At 38.8% G+C, this 25073-nt stretch overlaps 2 protein-coding genes across 2 annotated transcripts; both read left to right on the top strand.

Annotated features, from left to right (window-relative positions):
* Window positions 1-7239: 7239 nt before the first annotated feature.
* Window positions 7240-8179, top strand: LOC308234204 (olfactory receptor 6B9-like; the record flags this gene model as incomplete). The annotated part of the gene is given in 2 exon segments (XM_080641631.1): window positions 7240-8159; window positions 8161-8179. Coding segments are annotated over 2 exon segments (939 nt in total).
* Window positions 8180-13387: 5208 nt separating this feature from the next.
* On the top strand, window positions 13388-24332 carry LOC308234207 (olfactory receptor 2D3-like; the record flags this gene model as incomplete). Its single annotated transcript, XM_080641634.1, has 2 exons — window positions 13388-13453; window positions 23475-24332. 2 exons carry the CDS (start codon window positions 13388-13390, stop codon window positions 24330-24332), a joined length of 924 nt encoding a protein of 307 aa, XP_080497760.1.
* Window positions 24333-25073: the final 741 nt, after the last annotated feature.

Genomic DNA, 25073 nt, shown 5'->3' with positions numbered 1-25073 from the left:
ATGACTCTCTTATGTATTTTTATAAAAATAAATTCACAAATAAAAAATTATCTTTGTCCTTACTCATGAATTTTAGTCCAGAAAATAAGTTCACATAAATGCTTTAAAACACTCTACCTGTCAATGTACTTATGTTTGTTAATCTTATTTATAAAAGAAAGGTATTTAACAGGGTACAAAGAAAATCTCCAATTATTGTACAATAACCTTCAGCTGCTGCCACCACGCTTGCTGTTTTCAGAAGAAATATATGCAGAGGAGATGTTGTAGGCAAAGACACATTCTGTCACACATTAGATTTGTGTCCTCAATCTCTTAATCGGTGAGCAGGCCTGAACCATATTTGAGACACAAGGTCATTTCTTGTTCCACTGGCCCAACTCTTTGACTTTTGAAAAATCTGAGCAGTCTCCTTATACTTTCCCCCAACCTACAGTCTAATTATGGCCCTCACAGCCTCATCACTCTAATGATAAAACTATGACAGGAGACATAGAAAGATTAAATTAGAAGTAAGAGAAAGTTTCAATCTGAGGCTCAGCCATCAGCTACCTCTCCTTTGCCTTGTCTCCTGCCTTCCTTTGCTTTTGATCCTTGCACGTATTTTCTTCTTGGATTGCTAAGCATGAACACTCCTCCTTCTAAACCTCTTTCTCAGGTTATTCTCAACAACTATTCACATGGCATGCAAAAGAGAGGAGCCATGCAGAACGACCCAAAAGGAAGAGACAAGTTCCCTTAAATGATGAAAGAGCCCAAACTGGCTGCATTAAACTGTACCGGCCAAAGTTCGATTTCCTAGGTCTACGTGCAATTGTTTACCTTCGATGCCTAGGAGTACTCTTCTCTTGGGTGGAGGGAGTGGAGTGAAAGCTGTGCTTCTCCCTAGAAGGTAGTACGTACTGTTAACACTGCTAACTCACCTTTTGTGTATTTTAATCCTCTCACCAGCAACCCCTCTGAATAACATTAATGCTTTAAAGTAATAGGTTATGAGTTATAGTTACTTCCCAAATCACCACAAAGAAGAAGGAAAATCAAGACTTGAGACTAGAATTAGAATCAATCACCAGGGTGATTTGCCATGAAACCATTGCTGTTCTGTTTCTCCATCTGATAATGATATAGTATCATTTCTGTTGACCCTTGGAGATCACTAGGGAAATGTCTCTAACTTCTTTGTCATTGTTGCTATTCAAAATCCTAGAACAAGATCCCCAAGGAGGTGTCATTAAAAGAACAGTAGTTGTCTCTACTGAGCAGTGGAGCTCATGGAATCTTGGACCTCTCCAGCTCTCGTTATTCCTGGTTGAGGACTCTTGTGAGGAGTCAACATAAAATCAGTGGCAGAAAAACAGAGAACGAGAGCAAGAGAGAAGGGAGTAGGAGGAGATAACATTAAATAAACACAGAGAAAAAATTAAAAAAGAAAAATTTATACCATCTTGGGCTTTTATCATCCAACAGGGGCATCCAACAAGCCAAAGAGTAACTTTTGAATATTGGATTTAATAGTGTAACTATATATATAAATTGAGGTGATGTTTCCTTTAATCAATAGCAAAATAATTTTTCATTTTCCTATAAGCCATCTGGACCCCAGACTCTTTCCCAGATGATGAGAATCACAAAATCATGGAACTCTTGAGTTTCACAGAGAAGCAATTTTCCAAGACTTAGATCAGGCTATTTTAATGTCTCTCCTTTCCCCCTTTTCCCTATTGCTTTCTGTCACCTATCTGCAACTCCTTTCAGGTGGAGCTACAAAGACTCATGGGGCAACAAAGGCCATATTCTTCAGAACACTCTCCATAGATCTGACCACTGGACAACTGTAAGAAGGTCTCTAAGCCAGACTCAACCAATATGACCTACTTCACTCAGGTGACTAAAGAGAAATAAACAGGTGAGACATTTGATATTATTTAAACATCACAAATAATTTGTTTATTGAGTGCCAACCATGCATTAGGAACTGTGCTAGACATTTGATATAAGACAGACAAGCTGAAAATAGGATAAAATTGGTATTTTTCAAGGAATTCACAAATCTAGGAGTGGTGACAGGTAAGCAAATGATACATGTTAGCATAATATGATGCTCCAAGGTCTAAAATTTTATAAAATCAGATAGCCAGGGGTGATAGGCTGGAAAGTGTTATAGTGGAGCTGATTAGAGATAGTTTGATAGAGAGGATAAGTCTGAGTAGGCATCTGCCAGGTGGCAAGCATTAGAAAGAATTTCAGGTAGAAGACAGAGTATGTGTAACTGCATAGATAGAATCTTGAAGGAGGATGTTGTAATGAAGAACTTCAAATTCTTCAGTGTGACTTGAGCTTGGGTTGAGTATCTGACAGGAGAAAAATATTAGCATGAGGAATGTGATCACAAGGCACCAGCTATGAAACGTAAGTAAGGAGTTTAGATGAACAGTAACCACGGAAGGATGTGAACTGGATAGTCAAAGGTTCATCTTTATATTTTAGCAAAATCACTCAGCCTAGAGACAGGAATACTATTTTGTATCTCTACTTATTGTCTTAAATGGACAGCAGGCCTTTTGCCAGTCTCTATACAGGTCCCAGCCTCTTGCAGTGCATACTTACACTACAAGTATCTTTACTAAAACTTTAGTTTTTGATTTTCCTTTGCATCTTCTTTCCACCCTAATTACACAAAACCACTCCCATTATTTGCATTACTCTCTTTGTTCTCTTGAAACTTCCTCTTCCTTCATGATAAAACCTATCTCCCTCCTGTAGCATCTTCCGGGGAATACACATCAGTTCAGCAGGTCAGCCCCTCCTCTGGCTGAGCCAACAGGCTCATCATAATAAAGACCTTCAGAGTAGTGACATGAGCAGCAACTGGGTGGGACACACCACATCAGTGTCTGGATCAGAGGTCAATGTACAGTGGGGGAGGTCATGTAAATTCAGACTTTAGACACAGACGAGTGTAAAAAGTATCACAAATATCAGGAAGTCTTGACTATAGACTTGGGAAGCAAGTTGCTTATGGAAAACTAGACAAATCAGGTTTTGGTACTTTAATCACAAAGGCTCAGATGGGGTGTAAAGGCTAAATTCAGAAGTGAGGAGTTTGGACATAAAAGACTGGAATTAAAAGAAAAATTGATTTCAGTATGAGGATGAGAGCCAGGGATCAGGAGAGAAGGCAAGACAGTAAAGAAACGGAAAGAGCAGACTACAAATTCACAGTGGCAATGAGCAGAGAGAGAGGAGGAAAGCAATCCTTAAAGACGGAGGATTATAGCATAGTAGAGACTGACAGTCTTAGGTTATAATACCATCTCTGCCAATTTTTACTTGTATAAGTATAGCCAAATTATTTATCTTACTATCTGTAATATGGGACCAATAATATCTGTTTTATTTGGTTGTTGTGAGAATTAAGTGAGATAAAGTATGGAAAGCAAATTCTGCCATATGCTAGGTACTCAGTAAATGATGAATATTTTATTATTGAACAGATTATAGACAAAGGCAGAGATGAGGAGCAAAGATGATTAAAGCTACGTAGGAAAACTGGGTGAGTGTTCAAAAGGGAGAAAGTGTAGGACAGTAGTCCTAAGTAGCCCTCAAGTTACAAAGTACTAACAACTTAATCAAAGTTTGAAGAACAAAGTATGAATCTTAATCTAAAAGGAAGCTCGGGTAAATTAGATAATCTTGTTTTCCACATGTGGTCAGTGTGATAAGAGATATTGTCAGATATTGCAGGACATATTGTGTTGGAAATGGGGAGAATTAGGAAAAAGTGAGAAGTAACAGGGCTAATTATATAACATCCTTCAGCCTTGTCTCGATCCATTCACACCATCCATTCTTTCTAATCAAAATGCAAATCATTCATTCCATCATTAGTTTTTATCTCTTTACTCTGTACCTGTGCATTTGCTATTTTCTCTTCTTGATTATTTCTCCCCCTCCAAAACTTGAAATGCTTCATTTCAGTTCAAATGGGCACCTCCTTGGTGAAAGGATTCTGGGCTACTCTGACAGAAAGAATTATTTTCTACTCTCGGCTTCCAGTACTCAATATTCCCTTTGCAATGCTTATTATGTTATATTCGAATTCTCTGTTCCCTTCTCTGTCTCCTTTACTAGATAGTTCCAATGTCTGTTTGTTGTGGTGTTTTCTTGCTAGGGTTAAAGGTATGGGGGCTGGTGTGAGGGAGGGTCAGGGAGTGGCAAACTAAAACTTAACATTTTAAAGATGAGAAAGACCTGGGTATTACCAGAAAGGTAGCAGCAGTAGAAAGTAAGCAGTCAAAGGTAAGGAAAGAAAGTGGTTGATTGATTGTACAGTGTTCTAAAGCAGACACAAAGTAAAAGAATATTTTCAGGAAATGTGATAAACTGATTGACCATTTTTGGAAGTTATAGAAAATGACTCAAAAGAATCTGCTAGGGGAATTCTTAAAAAGCCAACATGATTACAGCTGCTTAAAAGGACATGGTGATCTGCTCACCATCCTCTCCCCACCACTTCCTTCCCTGACTTCATTTCTCCCTTCCACTTACCCTGCTCCAACCAGACTGAACTCCTTGCTGTTCCTCATGCTGTGCCTCAGCTTAGGGTCTTTGAACTACCTATTCCCTTTGTCTGGAAAGCTCTTCCACTCAATAGCCAGATGGCTAATGCCTTCTTCGTGACTCTGCTCAATGAGGTTTATCCCTAACAGCTATTTAAAATATGAACCAGCCACTACTCCATGCCCTCATTTTCCTTAACTTACTCTATTTTCTCCAAAGAACTTACCAATTCCTACATCTATATCTTTACTGTATTTATTCAAAGTCTTGAGAAGGATTGTATTTACTTGTATCCCTCCATTGGGATGTAACGTCTTAAGATTAGGACTTTTGGACTGTTTTTGTCTGCTTTGTTCAATGAGCTATTTCAAGCATCTAGAATAGTGTCTGTCACATAGTAAGTGCTCAATGAATACTTATGAAAAGAATGAGTTTAATATACAGAAAGAGATGGGATTTCTAATAGAGTAATTTCCTGAGAAATAAGATATAAAGCAGATAGTACATTCTTAAAAATTCCTTCATAAACTTGTTCTGTAATGGTTCAGATTTAGGCTATGTGCTTCTATACACCTCTTGGGCAAAAATGACCTAAGAGAGATGTTAAAATTAATGAAAGGATAATTCTATTTCGTGGAGAAATAAGTCAACTTTGAGTTCTATATCACTGTGGCTATTTTTCCAGCACATATAACCAACTACTATATTGTAGACCTGGGAGTTTAGGCCATAATGTATGTATAAGTAAGAAATAATAACTAAATATTGAGGAAAGTCCACATCTTATTCTTCTTCACAGTTCCTGGATTCTGCATTTCCCTTTCCAGGTCATCTGTCTTGGTCTCCTTGAAAAGAATGTTTCTCTTTTTTAGATTAATTTTATTTATAATCTCAAGCCAACTTTTATTCCTACTTTTCTTTTTCTTCTATCCCCACTTGTGAAGAAAGTTTCTTTTAATTTCAATTCTCTCCTTAGGTTCATATTGTGCCCTGGGAAGCCCAGGACCCTTCGATTCTTAAAGTAACTTGTCTTCAAGCAGTGTCCGTAATAAGGAGGAGTTTCAAAGTCAAGGAGTAGGTAGAAGTAACTAAGTAACACTTCTTTTTTTGCAGTAGAATATCTTTGAAGAGAATATAGATGAATGCACAAATTAATTTAGGATCAAATAAAAACTTCTATATGTATATATACTATATATATGGGGGGGCAAAAGTGAGTTTGCAATTGTTCATATGGAAAATAATACAATATTAATAAATAATAATACAAGAATAAATTCTGTTTTATGTACTCATAACTATAAACCTACTTTGCCCTACCCTGTATATATATATATAGCTATTATATATATATATGTATATATATACAAATAACTATTTTACATACATAGTATATGTATCTATAATATTATATATATTAGTTATAGATACTTATGTATAAATATATTATTAGCATTATTAGGAGCCATCTGAAAAGTTAAAATGTGTTTAATTATTCTAAAAGGGCAGACATTTCTTTATTCAATTTTTTAAGCTGTGGCCCTGAAAATAGGCAGAGAATTGTTAACCACCTTTGCCATATTCTTCCAAAGACTTCAAAATGCTTACAACATAGTGGAGTAGGCCAAAGTCAGCAATTCTCCTAGCCAGGAGGGTCTCTTCCAGTTAATGTTCTGTTTTTATTTTCTCTAGATTTTGAACTTCCCTGCTTCCTGTACCATCCTTGATATTTATTTCAGTCATCATAATCTCCTGCCTTATAGCTTCCCCTGAAATCTTGGCATATGCTGGTAAGGAAAGTATTTACTGCTAGTTCGAATGAAGACCCCTTTCTGACCTAGATCTGAAGGCCTGAACCCTGAATCTGACATCATGATTCTGTTTTGATATTCTTTTTTAAAATTTATTTTTCAATTACAAGTGACATCTATACTAATAAAGGGGAATATGCTAATTAGACCGGACATCTTCCAGACAAAGCCACAGTGGCAGGGGCTGAGGCAGAGGTGGTTAGGGGCGATCAGGCCAGCAGGGGAGAGCAGTTAGGGGTGATCAGGCCAGCAGGGGAGGGCAGTTAGGGGCAATCAGGCTGGCAGGGGAGGGCAGTTAGGGGTGATCAGGCCAGTAGGGCAGCAGTTAGAGGGTGATCAGGCCGGCAGGGGAGCAGTTAGGAGGCGATCAGGCCAGGAGGGGAGTGGTTAGGGGGCGATTAGGCTGGCAGGGGAGTAGTTAGGGGGCAATCAGGCTGGCAGGCAAAGGCAGTTAGGGGCAATCTGGCAGGCAGGGTAGCAGTTAGGGTCTAAACCAGCAGTCCGATATCCCCCAAGGGGTCCTGGATTGGAAAGGGTGCAGGCTGGGCTGAGAGACCCTCCCCCGTGCACGAATTTTGTGCACTGGGCCTCTAATAAAATGTATTAGTTTCAGGTGTACAACACAGTCATTCTTAACTTTGTATCTGTGGTGGGTTTATTTTCAGTTCCTGTTCTGACAGCTGATTTTCGGAGAGAGCTCGTGGCCTCTTGTGACCCCAGAGCCCTACCAGAGGACCAGATTATGGCACTAGGGTTAAGTTTAATAATAAAAGACCTGTAGCCTAAGGACTCCTTTCTGCTAATGTTGATCTCACTCTTCAATTTGGTGTTACTATCAATAACTATTTTGTCTTTTGGTGTCGTAACCATGTGGAAGAAAAACACCACTTATATTAGTGAGTTCATCCTGCTGGGTTTCCCTACTTCCCTTTGGCTTCAAGTTCTGCTTTTCCTCCTCTTCCTCATCACCTACTTGTTTGTGCTGTTGGAGAATTTAGTCATCATCATCACTGTATGGGTCACTGGGTCTCTGCACAAGCCCATGTACTATTTTCTGGGTACCATGTCCTTTCTGGAGACCTGGTATATATCTGTCACAGTCCCCAAGATGCTGGCTGGATTCCTACTTTGTCCCAATACCATATCCTTCCTGGGATGCATGACCCAGCTCTATTTCTTCATCTCACTTGCCTCTACTGAATGTGTGCTGTTGGCTGCCATGGCCTATGACCGTTTTGTGGCTATATGTTGGCCTCTTCGATATCCAGTCCTGATGACCACAGGATTTTGTGTTCAACTAATCATGAGTTCCTGGGTGAGTGGCTTCACCATTTCCATGGTAAAGGTATACTTCATCTCCCAAGTTGCCTTTTGTGGTAATAATATCTTGAACCATTTTTTCTGTGATGTGTCCCCCATCCTCAATCTGGCCTGTGTGGACTTTTCTATGGCTGAGATGGTAGACTTTGTGCTAGCCATAGTCATCCTTGTGTTTCCTCTCTCAGCCACTGTCATTTCTTATGTCTTCATTTTATCTACCATCCTGCACATTCCCTCAGCCAATGGACAGAGAAAGGCCTTCTCCACCTGTGCCTCTCACCTTACAGTGGTGGTCATCTTCTACACAGCTGTGATCTTCATGTATGTTAGACCTCGGGCCATTGCTTCATTCAATTCTAACAAATTGATCTCAGCCATATATACAGTCTTCACTCCCATGCTCAACCCTATCATCTACTGCCTGAGGAACAAGGAGGTCAAAGATGCCATCAGAAAAACCATGGCAAATGGTCAAGGCCTTTTCTTGAGAGATTTTCTTTGCTGAAGAGACTCAGATATTCCTTCTCTTTTCACTGTTTGACTTAACCTCAAAAAACACCTTCATTTGGTGAAAGTCGGCAATTACAAAAATGGTGATACAGTACAATAATTTAGGGAAATCCCCTTTTCTGTCAGGCCTTAATTAGTGCTTTCTTTTATGACACAGTGAGTGAAATAATCAGAACTCCAAGATATATATATGTGTATATATATATATATATATATATATATATATATGTGTGTGTGTGTGTGTGTGTGTGTGTGTGTGTATTATATATATGTGTGTGTGTGTGTGTATATATATGTAAAAGAGTTATAAAATAATTCACTTTTATAAGATTTTATTAAGAAGTAATCAGTTATTATCGAACTAGATTTTAGAATCCTATTTGTAATATTTTTTCCATTTTGATTTATTTTGTTTTAAAAGTCTTCTCTGTCTTAGTTGGGGAACACATATTTAATTTTATGGCTATGACCTGTTCATTGCTTCCAAGAGGGTTAGGGGACTGGTTCCTTTTATAATCAATGGACTTTTCTGATATCTCATTTTAGTTACTTTTTGAAATATAGGAAAATATGAGAGACAAACTTTTTTGCAGTCTTAATATTTTTAAAAAATTTATTTCAGAGAGGAAGGGAGAGGGATGAGAAAGAATCATTGATTGGCTGCTTCCTGCACGCCTCCCACTAGGAATCAAGACCGCAACTCAGGCATGTGACATGACTGGAATAAAACTCTGACCTTCTGGTTCATAGGTCAATGCTCAACCACTGAACCACATCAGCCGGGCACTTTGCAGTATTCTTCATGCAAAATTTGTCATGGCTTTAGTTCTCTTCCTTTGTTGAGATTTCTACATATATGATATTTTGGATGTAATACTCAGAGGACCCTAAGCAAAGCTAGTGACAATTTGTCAAAGCCCACTCCTTCTCAGGTAAGGAAAGCATTGGCATTGGTAAGAGACCAAATATTTTTTCTTGGATGGTACTTAGTCTAGATGTACAGGATTTTCCCGGGATTCCCAGAAGATCCCCCTTTTCACTTGTTTTTATTTTTATTTTTGGAAAGGTGATGCATTATTCTAGGAAGTAGTATATGCTTTCCTTTAGTTTTCCTTTTGGATGAGTCAATTAAAGAAATACGTTCTACCAAGATTTAAAGATGACAGATATACTAATTTACCCCAACACTTTGGAAAACACATTTCATAAGGTTTAATTGGGTTATTGATTTATATACCATATTTGATTTGTTTTGACTTTACCTTGTAACTACATGGTCTTTCCATTTTGTATTGTTTTTATATATGCAGAAGAGATTGTTTTAATTTGGCTTTCTATAGATTAAGATAATTTACAAACTGGTAGTTTCCAGTGTATCTAAACCTATTATATCTCCTGGCCTTCACTACTTTTAGCCTAAACACTGTATGTTTTTAATGATATGTAGTATTTTTCTTTAATCAAAAAGTAGTATTATGGGTTATGACCCTCACATAGGTAAAAATAATACAAATGCTTTCCCTGGGATTCCTATATAAAGATTATTTTTATACATTTTTGCAACAAAAGGAAATTGTAATATTTGTACAGTGTCCAAGTGACTAAAGATCGTGCCGAAGGCTCAAAACAAAACAAAACAACAACAAAAAATGCTTTACCTTGAATCATGTAATTTCTTACCCCAATGTTAGACTTTTCTAGTCTTTTTGTAAAAAATAGCAGTGTTATTAGATATATACGTTGAAACCTTTATTAATCACTAATGGACAATTATTACTATTTTACAAGATTAGTTTTTACTATTGAAATGCTTTTTAATTTTAGTTAAGCTGTCTAGAGTCATTTAAAATCAGAACATCAAATATCAACTATATTATAATCTGACAATCTTTTTCTGGTCTAAACCATCTGATTTTTAAAGTTTTTTGTTTTTTTAACATAGCCATTAGATTGTTTGTTATACAAATCATCTGTGTCCCATTTATCTTCTATTTTACTGGATAAATTGAAATTCTGAGAGATTTATCTTATTGTTTCTATAACCATGCATTTTATCTCTCCTTTTATTGTTATGGGTTTTATTTTTTTATTTTTATTTTTTAAATTCTTTATTGTTTAAAGTATTACATATGTCTCCTTTCTCCCCCATTGACCTCTCCCCAGCCACTCCAACCCCCAACCCCCAGCACATGCCCTCACCCCCCTACTGTCTGTATCCATTGATGAGCTTTATTTTTATGTTTTTTACCTTAATACTTAAAATATTTTACTCTTAAATGTTTAAAACATACAGAAACGTAGAGAAAAGAGTGAGACAACATTGTCCACAACTCAAATTTTAAAAATTGAAGATTAAAAGCTGTACATAATTCGATTTTATAATTATGTTACATATTTAATATTATACTTCAATTATAAGTATGTCATTTTATTCATAATCAGAGGAGTGGCATTCAAGAAGGAAAGATGAAATCACCTATAGATGAATAGAAATCTTTAAAAAAGGGAATGGATAGGTAAAGGTTTTCCTGTACCAGTGAACCAGCAAAAAGTAATAGATAAATTGTCAAAACTGAGAATAGCCTTTGCCAGTTTTTCTCAGTGGCAGGGGTCCTCAAACTTTTTAAACAGGGGGCCAGTTCACTGTCCCTCAGACCGTTGGAGGGCCAGACTATAGTTTAAAAAAAAAAAAACTATGAACAAATTCCTATGCGCACTGCGGGCCCGGGACGAGTCGGCTGCTAAGCAGGACAGGCAGCGGCACCCAGCGGGCGGGATAAATGTCCTCGGCGGGCCGCATGTGGCCTGCGGGCCATAGTTTGAGGACGCCTGCATTAGAGCATCGGTCCACAGACTGAAAGGTTGTGGGTTTAATTCTGGTCAAGGGCATATACCTTGGTTGCAGACTCTATTTCCGACCCTGGTAGGATGCATGAGGGAGGCAACCAATAGATGTTTCTGTGTTACAAAGATGTTTCTCTCTCTCTCTGTCTCTCCTCCTCCCTCCCACTCCCTCTAAAAATAAATGGGGGAAAAATATATATCTTCGGGTAAAGGCTAACAAAAAAAATTAAAACAACAACCTGAGAATAGCAGGAAATTTCCCAGGTAATTAATTTGGTTAGAAACCATCTTCAGGTAAAATTTACCTTCATGTCAGCAAAAAATGTATTGGCTGTATAAGTAAAGATACAACCAGATAAATGAAGCCTGTTGAATATATACACTGAGTGGCCAGATTATTATGATCTCTGAATGCATAATAATCTGGCCACTCAGTGTATATCCTATATAATAAAAGGCTAATACGAAAATTGTCCCCTCGACCAGGAGTTCGACCAGCAGGCAGGCCGGCCAACCACCCATGTTCCCTCCCCCTGGCCAGGCTGGCCGGACCCCCACCCATGCACGAATTCATGCACTGGGCCTCTAATATATATATATATATATACACATATACACACACACACACACACACACACACACACACACACACACACACACACTGAGTGGCCAGATTATTATGTGTTCAGAGATCATAATAACCTGGCCACTCAGTGTATATTAAGAGATTTATTATATGGAACTGGCTTATGCAATTGTGGGGGTTGGCAAGGTAAATCTGAAATTCATAGGGCTAAATTCTGAATTTCAGGAAGGGTAGCCTAGAACTCTCAGTTATGAACTAAAGCTGCTTCCCACCTGTGGAATTTCTCCTTTCTGAAGGAACCTCAGTTCTGCTGTTAAGATGATAGAATGTTGCAAATGATAGAATCAGCCTCCTCTGGATTATCTAGAATAATCTCCAATACTTAAAGTCAATTTATTACAGGATTTTATCATGTTGACAATATACCTTCACAGCAGCACCTAGATTAGTGTTTCATTGAAAAACTAAGGCTAAAGCCTAGTTGAGTTGATACATGAAACTGACCATCACGGGATGGAATAGATCCAGAGACATGGAAGCATGGAACAGAGTGTGGAATCTCAGAGGGAAGGTCGGGGGAGGGTGGGTGGAAGGTAATCAACCAAAGAACTTGTATGCATATATGCATAACCTATGGACACAGACAATAGGGTGGTGAAGGCCTGGGCCGGGGTGGGGGGGTATGGGGGCGAGGTAGAGGGGGTCAATGGGGAAAAAAGGGGAACATATATAATACTTTCAACAATAAAGATTAAAAAACAACAACACAAAACTATCCATCACAGTCCATCCCTTGACAACTTGACACTCATATACATCTTCAACCATTTTTAGGTAAAAATTTCCCTTCATGTCTGTTCTGACATCTTTGTTTTAATGGGAAGTTCTAGGACTAGTCCCTCAATCCTTCTCAGGGATATCAGGCATTTTCCCATGACCCTGCTACCTTCCCCAACTCTTTCTAATCTCCTTCCCCATTAGCTTGGATCCAGCCATGCTATTCCTCACTTGTTCCTGATATACAGCAATGTAAAGACTTTGAATGGTGTTTCCTGCCTGGTTTCACAGCATTGGACCAGAGACTGATTTCCTACTGATATTCTGTAGCATGAATGAGCTTGAACAATGTTATGCCAGATAAGACACTTTAAGCAGGCAGCTATTAGGGCTGCATTTGGTCTCCGTAAAGTGGCCCTCCCTATTTCCACAGTTGGTGGTGCTGCCTAAGTTTGTCCTCATCTCAACTATCTTGGCTCTGTGATCATGGGGCTTCATCACGCCTTACTCTTGAGCACTGCTGTCAAGTCTTGATTCTCTGATCCAGTGAAGAATTTAGGAAAGGACCAGGATTGTGGCTGTAGTATGATCTAAAATGTTCTCTTAAAATTTTCTTTCTGCTTGGGAAAATAATAAATAATCTCCTGGAAACGTAAAAGAAAAGTTAAGTATTGGTTCTGCTTCTTGATGAAATGAAAGTGAAAGTCCACTGATTGAAAAGTAAACTAGAAAAATTGGGGGGGCGGGAGGGGGACAACCCAGGAGAACTCTATATTTTTTCAAATCCATACAAAATGTAAGATAGCTTCAGTAGGAACATAAGAATGGAAATTTTAGACATTCAAGTGTCTTAAATATTTACAAGAAGTTTTTTAAAGCAAATTCATTTGCTTTTCCAAGGAGACCGTCACTTTCAGGATTGGGTGCTCCATCATCAATGTTTAATTGCTGCATTTATTGTAGACAGGAATAAACATCAATGGGCACAAAAGACCAAACCTATCTTACTGAATTCATCTTGCTGGGCCTCTCTTCAGATCAGCAGACCCAGATCTTGCTGTGTGTGGTATTTCACGTCGTCTACCTGCTGATTGTGTGTGTAAATCTTCTCATCACTGATTAAAGATGATCCCCACATCATGATTCTCAATTTCATGTCCCAATGTACTTTTTCCTTAAAAAACCTATAATTTAACTCTCTCTGTTTCTCTACAATAATTGTCCCCCAAATGCTATTCCATTTGCTGGTAATGAGAAAGAACATTTCCTTTGCTGGGTACTCAATTCAGATGATTTTTTTCCTAGTAGCTGGAGGTACAGATAGTTCCCTCCTAGAAGTGGTGACCTATGACCATTATGTGGATGTCTGCAAGCCCCTTCACTATTCCACCCTCATGAGCCTGAGGGTTTTTCTCCAGCTGGTCATAAGATCTTAGGCCAGTGGCTCATTTTTGTCTCTAACAGACACAGCTTTTACTTTATGTCTCACATACTGGGAACAGAATGTAATTAATCATTATTTTTGTGGACCTCCTGCAGTCTTGAAGTTGGCTTCAGTAGAAACCTACTAAGCTGAAATGGCCCTCTTTGCAATGGGTGTTGTGATCCTCCTAGTTCCCCTCTCCCTTATCCTTGTCTTCTACTGGAATATTATCTCCACTGTGATTCAGATACAGTCAGGCGAGGGAAGACTCAAGGCCTTTTCTACCTGTGGTTCTCATTTCCTTGTTTATTTCTCCTAAGGCTTGACCACATTTAACCTACATGCATCCAAATTCCAAGAAAATGAATGGAGGGATACAGTGGTCTGCATGTTTTATTCAGTCATAACATCCATTATGGATCCATTTATTTACAGCCTAAGGAACAGGAACAAGCATTTAAGAAAATAGTTGGAAGATAGAGCCTCCCAGAGACAATCCTATATAATAAAAGCTTATATGCTAAGTGTCCGGTCGTCCGTTCAACCAATCAAAGCGTAATATGCTAATGATATGCTAAGGCCACTCAACTGCTCGCACTGACCACCAGGGGACAGACAGTCAACCAGTTGTTATGATGTACACTGACCACCAGGGGGCAGACGCTCCGACCAGTAGGTTAGCATGCTGCTGGGGTCTGCTGATTGGGACTGAGATGGGCTGGACACACCCTGGAGCCCTCCCACAGTCTCTCCCTGACTGGTCAACCTCCCGTGTCCCTCCCTGGCCCCAATAGTGCACCTGTGGGGGTCCCTCGGCCTGGCCTGTGCCCTCTCACAATCCGGGCTGAGGGCTCCCCCACCCCCCGAGTGCACAAATTTTGTGCACTGTGCCTCTAGTGATATTTATATTGATAGAGAATTGTAGAGATGAAGATGTTCCAAAGTGGTTTGACATCTTTAACAACTTTCTCTCTGAACTATTTCTAAGGTGATACATCAATAGGGGTCATGAAAGTACCCTGGTAAATCTAAGATGTTTTTAAGTTTGATTACTGCACTTTTCTCAAGCTTCTTCTCTGTAGTTGTAGCTCTCCTGCCTCAAAAAAAAAGTTTTTTTGATATATTATAAATTATATTTGAATAATATATGCATTTTTAAAAAATATTTAAGTCTTCATTTACATTGTGTTTTATATTCACTAATCAATTTTCACCCAGAGACATTATCTTTGAGTTCTAAGCTCCACATCTGCTTGTCAAACTCATCCTATGTCAATATCACCTCTAGCCATCCACAGATCTTGGAATTCTAACTGATATCAATATGCTAGATGCTACATTTCCTGTGAGAAAATATCAAAGATACCTTGAAGCTCTGAAATGGAATCTTATTTTTTATTCTGTAGAGTCACAAAATACTGCTGTTGCCAATTCAGCCACACATGGGGGAGGTGTTAGCATAGACAATAATCTTTCATATATCACACACTGCTTCATTCTGAGGACAATTGCAAGCTTGAGGAAACCAGAATTGAGAAGCAACCTGCCTACATCAGAACTTTCAGGTCAGAAACTCCTGTGACACAGCTGTTTCCCCTCAGACATGTTCTCCCCTCTTCTGCAGGCTTGCTTATCAGTACCCATTAAGTTCTCTTTTGGGGGAAGTGAAAGAGAATGGCTGACATATGAGAAGTAACCCCAGAAGTTGGGTATTGTTCGGTGGGGTGAAAGACCCTTTGGTCTTTTCTAATTACTGAAATAACCCTTTCTTACAGTAGAAGTATCACCAGTCACCTACCTGTACCTTTGCACCAACATTCAGCATATATACTTGCCCCTCCCCAACCCTCAACTAAAAGTCAAACTCCAGATATTAAGTGAAACTAACCCAATATTTTACTGGTGTTTAGAAATACTACCAGTTCCAATTCCTGGTTGCAGGGCTGTAAGCATGAAAAGCATAACTGGGACCATCACTGTCTTGCCCATTTCTGCCCATTCTTCATTTTTCCTAGCAGAAGTCCAATGACACAAACATATTCCATTATTTTGTGCTTCATTACATATATCCCCTGACTCATCTCACCTCATCTGCCATGGGGCTTTTTGTAGGGATTCTGTCATATAAAGATAGTGATGTTTACCACAGCCAAACCCTCCTTCCTCAAAGTGAAAAGAGTATGGGAGCAATTTATTTTTTTCCTGGGAACTATCTCAACTTGAAATTCTACTCTTACTTCATGACCTTCTCTTAAGGCATCTGCAAACAGATTGTGAGTGAAGGTCTGAGCCAGAGAAAATGAGAAGGCCCTGAGGAAAGTCAGGCTTGCCATGTTGACTTCTGGCTGCTGCAGCTTCAATGTCCATGGCCTGTTCTGAGGAGCTAATGCTATTAATTCTATGATGATATCCTTGCCGAACTGCATGCATCATGTATAGAATGATTCTGCATGGGAGAATAACTGTGGGCAAAACTAGATTCACTATGTACATGTGATGTGTATTATTTTCAGATTATGTGGACTATTATGCATCTACACAAGAAAAAATAACTGGTCATGCACTAAAGCTTCTTTGAGAAGCTATATTATAAATAACAGCAACTTCTTTTAGACATGCTGCTGCCTGATTATCACCACAAAGGGGCGGGCCTGTAGTGTGTGGGTTCTTCGTGCAGGTAAGATTTCACAACAGCCGTCCAGGTGATTTTGAATAGACGTTTATTAAAGCTGGGGACAGTGAAACAAGGAAGGGCTTAGGATGGAAAAAGCAACAGGAGAGAACATAGGTGGGGCTGCTTTGGCTTTCTACAAATATTAAGTGAGCTAAGGCAGGCTGTGGTTAGCTCACTGAGAAGTAAAAGTCACAGTGACAGGAGTGAGCCAGGGTGGGGCTGTGGTAACCTCATTGGAAAGTCAGAGAAAAGGGGCCTTGGATACAGGTTCAGGAGGTTAGCCAGGAACAAGCTGCTGAGGCCTATTGCTCCCCCAGTTGCAAGTCTCTTGGGGACACTTAGAGTGTAGGAGAAAGTTCACAGGTGGGCTTTCTCCTGAGACAGCTGTGCTGGGTTTTTATTTGTCTTGAAGCTTTTTTTTTTTTTATCTCCTTTGCAGGTGGAAAGCTTAGAGGCGATCTCAGGGGAGGGTTTCAGCAGAATATCTATCAGCTTTCCAGGTGCTTCTTTTAATATGTTGATGTACCAAAATGAGCACATAAAGGAACAGAGGTCATTTTCTGGAAAGCTTTGACTCTACCTTGGATTTGTTTGGTTCTAATTGTTTTGTTGTTGTTACTTGTCTCCCTGACTTCATCCAACCTTCAGTTTGGCTGCACTAATGACACCAATTGGGTCTCTGTTACCTATCTCCCTGACTAGGGTGATTTAAGGAGAAGAGGTGTAAACCATTTGCTCTCTGGTGTCCTTGGTTAGGGAAGATAAGGTTCTGTGATTCACTAGCTGGCTGTAAATTGCTTGAATTGTTTGGCCCTATTTGTCTAACCATCTTTTTTCCCTTTTCCCACTAGTCAAAAAAATTTCCCAACATCTAACTATCCTGCCTCATCATGACCATTCAAACAGAAGCTCACCTTTCCACTTCCTCTTTGCTTGCATTTAAGTAACAGGGAAGTCATATCATATAACTGGAATGACCTTTGATTTATATAAAAACAATATAAATGACCTCAGCAGGAAAATGGTGGAGTCAACAGAGTAAAAAAAACACAGATACTGACAGATATTTGTAAATGACTGGATGCCACACTATATTGATGACTGTGCCGTAGAGGCTAGATGAATTACATCAATAGAGAAACTAACAAGCTACTGAAGTCACCATATTCTGGGAACTACCTTGTTTTCTAAAGCAAATAGTTTTCAGTTTTCAAAGGAAACAAATTTTCTTTTTTTTATGCCACAGGTTGTATTACTGTTACTTTGTATTAGATCTACTCATAGGACAGTGATTTCAATAGCACAATTTGAGTTCATTTATTAACTAAATATTTACTGAGAACTCTTCTAGATGCTGAATATATATTGCAATGAAAGAAGTTAAAATTCCTATCCCCATAGACTTACACTTTAGAAGAAGGTGATAAATAAATAAATCACATAATACATATGATAGTAATAAGTGCTATGAGAAAATAAAAGCAAGGAAGGGTGGGATGGCATTTTAAGGAGGTGGTCAGGAAAGTCCTTTCTGCGAAGTTGACATTTCAATTAAAGGAGAAATTAATGTTTGTGCTGTGACAAGAAAGTTGAAAAGAAAGAACCAACCAAGGAGAGATCTGGGGGAAGAGGGTCTAGGCAGAGAGAACAGGGTTTAAATGGCTTGGATCAGAATGAGCTTTTTGAGATCAGGACAGAGAAAGGTCAGAGTGATTGGGAGAGTGGCAATGAATATCACAGAAACAGGCAAAGGCCAAAGTGGGATCTTTGCATCCATTTCCTAGAGCTGCTATAATTAATTATCACAAACTCTGTGGCTTAAAACAACAGAAATTCATAGTTCTAGAGGCCAAAAGTCTAACATCAAGATATCTGTAGACTGTGCTCCCTAAGCCTGCCTTGCACCTTCCAGTTTTTGTATTCCTTGGCTTGTGGCAGCACAAGTCCAATCTCCATCTCTTTCTTCACAATGCCTTCTTTCCTCTGTCCCTGTGTCTTCCCCTAGTCTTAAAAGGGACATCTGTCACTGGGTTGAAGGTCCACCCTCATCCAGGATGATCTTGTCTTGAGATTTCCCTTAATTACATCTCCACATACCTTTATTCCAAATAAGGTCACATTCTGAGGTTCCAAGTGGACATGTATTTTTGGATGATACAATTCAACCTAAGGCTACTGTAGCCTTAGAAGTCCTAAAAAGGTGATTGGTTCTACTTTATGTTCAATAGAAATCCATCCTGATATTATACTTTTAAATGGTCACCTTGAGTCATTGTGTAGAGAATGGATAGTAGGTAGAAAAGCATGGAATCAAGAAAAGCAATCAGAAGGACTAGGCAGTAACCCAGGGGAGAGATGACCATCTTAACTAGGTGTAGAAGTGGAGAAGCAGAGAAGATGGTAAGACATGTGGGTTGATAGCATGTACAAGATGAAAAAAGAGAGAAAGAAATATTCCTGCTAAGTCTTTGACCTGAGCAATTCTGTGGATAATGGGAAAGACTCAAAAAGGGGGGAGTTTGGTGGGAAAATCAAGAATTCTCTTTTGGACTTGTTCATGTGGCCCTTAGTTCACACAACACTTAGTATTTGACTCACTACAATAAAGCCCACATTTAAACAGCCTGTGTATCTTGAACAGCATCATGGATTTCTTGCTTTGTTTGATTTTCCCCATTAGCAATTAAAGCATTTTGAGTACAATTGCAGACGAGCGTTTTGAAATCCCTTGGCTTCATCCAGACAATGCAGAATATACTGATGTCAGCTGCCTTTTGTGTTAGCATCATTATTGAAACACTATTTAAAAAAATTCTGACAGAGTACTTGGAGACTCCAGAGGTCCTTAGAATGCTTTGAGAAATACTGTAGTAGTGTAATATCTGGCATCAGATAACATTTGGTATTTTAGTTTGTGATAGAAATAAAAAAGGCCCCAGGGTATCTCTCATTGTAGAAAGGTTTAGAAAAAGTTAATAGCACTGATTGCTCTAGGGGATGCCCTGTTAACAATGGCTCTTAGGACCTCAGGTTTAAAAACTTCTTTCTAGGAAAATCTTCCAGCCTGGTTCCTTGGTGAGTTGGGGATTTTAATAAAATGGTGCTCCTTGGCTTGGGATAGAATAAGACTCAGCCCAGATGATGTCCCAACCGTCAGTTTATTTGGTAAACTGCAGTAGAGTTTGCCTATTACCATATGAATAAGCAAACTGCAGAAACCACACCTTCCTTCATCCATTAACTTACCTCCTCATCACTGACCCCATTGTCCTGTGTTTGTCTCCTGCCAGCCCACCAGGTGAGTGGGTAGGATGATTAGGGGGAATTAATCTTTTGAGAGAGTCTGAAATCTTGATTCTGTTCATTTGGAGTAGGCTTTGCCTTTCATTTTCCATTTGGCTTCTACAGAGAAAAAGTGTTTTTTGTGGTTGTTGTTGTTGCTTCTGAGGTAATAGCCTCATGAATCCTGTTCTGCAGTTCCTCTGGGGAGGATTAAGCTATTGATCAGTGGTAGCAGAGTGCCTGCAAGGACTGTGGACACCTACTGCCTCTTCTTTTGCGCTAAAGACGAATCTGCCAGATTCTCTTCTGCCTCTTGCTGTCTCAATGCTCTCCATTCAGGGATTTCTTCCTCATACCTTTTAGTCACTTGGGTTTGGACACAGAGAATAGGCTAGAATGGATAAAACCTGAACTTTCTGCCCCAGGGTTCACAGACAGGATCTTCTTGTGGTCAAACATCCCTGGATGGCCACACAAGGCCGTGTGAGCATGCTAACCTGTGTGTGCAGGCATACCCAGATCCTGGTATCTGTCCCCTGTCACACTGAACTCACCCTTCTTCATTTGGATGCCACTGATAGTCGGTCAGATCATTCACTCTCTTTAACCTGGTGATTGATCTTGGGATTTGTTTGTTTGTTAGTTTGTAAGAGATCACTTATTTAGTAAATCACAGAGGTAGAAAAAGTAATTCCCAGAAGAAATGGGCTTAGGAAACAAGCTATAGAAGTAAAGGAAGGGCCCTTGGAGCTTGGGAATGAGGAAGCTAATGGTAAGGTGTCTGGGGCAGGGAGGTGGAAGGGGAAGGAGAAGGGAGAGGAAAGGTATGAGCATGCTCCCAGGAGTGAGAGCACCTACAAATAAAGTCTCAATCCTGGGATTTTCTTTTTTTTTTTTTTTTTAATATTTTATTGATATTTTACAGAGAGGAAGGGAGAGGGATAGAGAGCTAGAAACATCGATGAGAGAGAAACATCGATCAGCTGCCTCCTGCACACCTCCTACTGGGGATGTGCCCGCAACCAAGGTACATGCCCTTGACCGGAATCGAACCCGGGACCCTTCAGTCCGCAGGCCGACGCTCTATCCACTGAGCCAAACCGGTTTCGGCAATCCTGGGATTTTCTAAACCAAGATTCTTCCAACCTCAGATCAGAATTCATATCTCAATAGCCAACATAGTACCCTTTTCTCACTTAATTTCTCTTGAGAGAGTGAATGTGTTGGTGTGAAGTGTTGGCATGAGTCTATTTATTCAACTCACTTGGAAACCCCTTCTATGTATCAGGTGATAATGCTATACAGATAATAGAGATAAGTGATATACAATTTACTGCCTGAAGAAGCAATTCAGTCCAGGGAGACAAATATCTAATCCCATATTTCAAAGACACTGTATTCCCTATCACATTTGGTCTTCACATTGAATTTTGCTAGCAACACAGTGCTAGTACCCAAGAATGAACAAAGAGCAAAAGAATGCAAAGGGTGAAAATAGTGAGAATAAGCATTTTCCTCAGCCAAACACAGCAGCCATGTGTTACCATGCTTTGTCCTTAACAACTATTTTCCTAATCTTGCAGTTACTTATAGATCATGATGTCATTATTATATGAAATATTATATAGTATTATGGGCTAGCCTTTACTGTCCTAAATTCTTTAAGTGGTTTACATTTTATTTAATCTCTAGATAAACACTATAGGATATGTATTAGTTATGTCACCATTTTACAGATGAGGAAAGCTAGCCACAGAAAAGCTAAGTAATTTGCTGTTGGTCGCCCATTAATTAGAAACCAGGATTCAAGCCATTCAGTTTAGCTGCAGAGTTCCAATCAGTGAGCTATGTATGCTCTCTCCTTACAAATGAGGCAGTCCATGCTCAGTGGACTCTCACTACAGGAGAAATGTCTCTGGAAATACACAGACACTCCAAATACACATGTACACATAAACACACACCCATTCACACTCCATTTAAAAGATTAAAGTAACAAATCACACATAGAGTCTGATGGTTAGCTTTTCACTTACTAACCTGTCATCAAACTTGCTAAGTCATCAAACTTGGGTGGAACAGCGTTTTAAGTTTTACCTAAAGGCAAATAAATCTCATTTGTTGTTTTAATATGCATGTTTTTGTTTCATGTTTATTATTCAGTTTTACTTATTTTTTTGTGTGAATTGGATACTTAAATCCTTTGACCATTTTTTGGAATGTGTTATATGTCTTTCATTATTGATTTTAAGAAGTCTTTATATGTTAGGAATAAAATTTTTTGTTAAATATTTTCTCAGATTTATTTTTTAATTTTGTTTACAGTGGTATCCACTAAATAGAAATCTTATTTTTTGTCAATTACTTCATCTTGCACCAGATCACATTTCTTATCAGTTATCATAGGCTTGAAATTTGCTCTTTTTAATTTTTAAAAAGATATACAATCAGATTGTCTTCACATAATCTTTACCGCCTTTCTTAATATTTGTGTTTTTTTTCTATTGTCATGGGGCAAGACCCCTCAAAAAAGTTTTAAAATATCTGTTAAAATACGCCTGACTGTTATTTTTGTGCCTACAGAGAGCTCTGTCATAGCAGATTCGCTCAAAAACCCTTAAAATGGAGAACGTCTGTGGGCTTGTCTTCAAGGAGTGAGTGTGGGGAATAAGCATAGAGAATTAGGTGAAAGTTTAACCTCCTCTACAACCAGTTTCTGAATAAGAAAGAAAAAGAATTGCAGGATACAGAACAAGTGAGGAAGGCTTAGAGGAACCAGTTTGAAAATTTTTCCGAGTCTTTGTTTCATCATCTGTATACTGTGAATAATAATAACTACCTCATATGAACTTAAAGAGGATGTAAAATAAAAAGTAAAGAATGTAAATTAAATATTCATAATTATTGGCACCAGAAAAGTACCCAATACATGATATTTAGTACTATTATTGCCAAGGGCCTTATACAAGTGTGAAGAACAGATGAGGGCATATTTAAAAGATGCTACTAAATGCAATGACCAATGAAACAGCTGTTTTTATTAATGTTTCTCAGCACCCCCTTCACATTGAAAACAAATGACAGAAGAATTTGGTTAAGGACTGAGATTACAGACTACTATATCTTCCTTTAAATTCCCATTCCTTGCTCAGAGTGTTTCTCTAGAATTATTTTGTAAATATGATGAAAAAAATATCAGTCTTCATAAATGCTTTCAGACAGTTTAATGCACAAAAATCTAACTGGCTTAAAGCAACATCAATTTGGTGATTCTCAAACCTACATAAAAGGAAGGATGCACTGTGAATGCAATATAGTCTTCTCAGGACTATGTGTAGTCCAGCCAAGGTTTGGTCCTATAGCATATGCAGGATAATTTATGCCTCTCTGGTGCTAATAAAAAATTCAGGAAGAGAGAAAATCAAAAATATATTTCAATTGTCAGAACTACTGAGCAAAAAGAGAACTCGGTCTTCTGACATATGGAAGCTGTTAAGAATGAAGATCAATAGCCTAGTTTTACATACTGTTTATAAAATATCTAAGTTACACAGATTTTTAAAAAAATAACTGAAATGTTTCTTTTCTTGGTGCTTCCTATAAACAGTAATATAAATATTCATGGGAGAAGAAAACCAAACCTATGTGACTGAATTTATCTTCCTGGGCCTTTCACAGGATCCACAGACACAAGTCCTGCTCTTCTTCCTTTTTCTGATCATCTACCTGCTGACTGTGCTGGGAAACCTGCTCATCATTGTGCTCACTCACATGGACTCCAGACTCCACACACCCATGTACTTTTTCCTTAGAAACTTGTCTTTTGCTGATCTCTGTTTTTCCACTACTACAGTCCCCCAGGTGCTAATCCACTTCCTGGTAAAGAGGAAAGCCATTTCCTTTGTTGGGTGCTCAACACAAATAGCTGTTTTACTTCTGGTTGGGTGTACAGAGTGTGCTCTGCTGGCAGTAATGTCCTATGACCGGTATGTGGCTGTCTGCAAGCCCCTGCACTACTCCACCATCATGACACATTGGGTATGTGTCCAGCTGGCTACAGGGTCCTGGGCCAGTGGGGCATTAGTGTCTCTGGTGGACACCACATTCACATTGCGTCTGCCCTACCGAGGGAAAAATATCATTAACCATTTTTTTTGTGAGCCTCCTGCACTCCTAAAGCTGGCTTCAGCAGATACCTACAGCACAGAAATGGCCATCTTTGCAATGGGTGTGGTCATCCTCTTAGCTCCTGTCTCCCTGATCCTTGTCTCTTACTGGAATATTATCTCCACTGTGGTCCAGATGCAGTCTGGGGAGGGGAGGATCAAGGCTTTCTCTACCTGTGGCTCCCATCTCATTGTTGTTGTCCTCTTCTATGGCTCAGCAATATTTGCCTACATGAGGCCAAACTCCAAGATAATGAATGAAAGGGATAAAATGATCTCTGTCTTCTATTCTGCAGTGACACCCATGCTGAACCCCATCATTTACAGTCTGAGGAACAAGGATGTCAAAGGGGCTCTCAGGAGAGTGACTGCAAAATAGTCTTTTTAAGGTGGGGATCTCTGGTTCTGATAACCATTTTAGAAATATGGAGAAAAGTGATTTTGTTGTGAACTTGTCCCATTTCATTCCATCCCTCCCCTTTTTTCTTTCTTCTCCTATCTCTTCTTAGATAAATTAAACAAATTACCTATTCAAACCAAGGTGTCTTGATAGACATGGGAAAGAAATATAAAAAGGAAAAAAAAGGAGGGAAAGGAAGGAAGGAAAGGAGGTAAAAAGGAAGGAAGGAAATAAAATGCAGATAAGCAAACAGTCACTACTCTCCACGCCCATATAAGCTAATAAGCAAATTAAAACAAGTAGACATACAACTATATATAAAAATAAAGAACCAAATAAACAAATAAAAGTATCACAAATATGATAATGCATTTCTGGCAAATAGAGTCATTTCCTTCATTCTTGCATGAACTCATTAAATATATTTTGAATGCTTATTATATATCCCAGGTATATTTCTAGAAACTTGAAACATGAATTAAAAAGTCTTCATGGTATTATATTTCTAACATGCTATTATATTTCAGAAATTTAATAATTTCTGAAATTTAAAGGAGAACACATTTAAGGAATAAGAAATGATAGAATTGTTCTAAGAGTATGCATAACATTAGGAAAATTGTGAAATACAAGCTGAAAAGGGTCCAAGCAAGATGGCAACAAAAGTAAATGTGGTGCTCACATCCTCCCACAACCACATAAAAATTACAACTGAAGTAC

Source organism: Plecotus auritus (assembly GCF_963455305.1).
Source record: "Plecotus auritus genome assembly, chromosome: 9".
NCBI lineage: Eukaryota > Metazoa > Chordata > Mammalia > Chiroptera > Vespertilionidae > Plecotus > Plecotus auritus.
The sequence above is the reverse complement of the archived record's forward strand: the minus strand, read 5'-3'. Positions and strand labels throughout refer to the sequence as shown.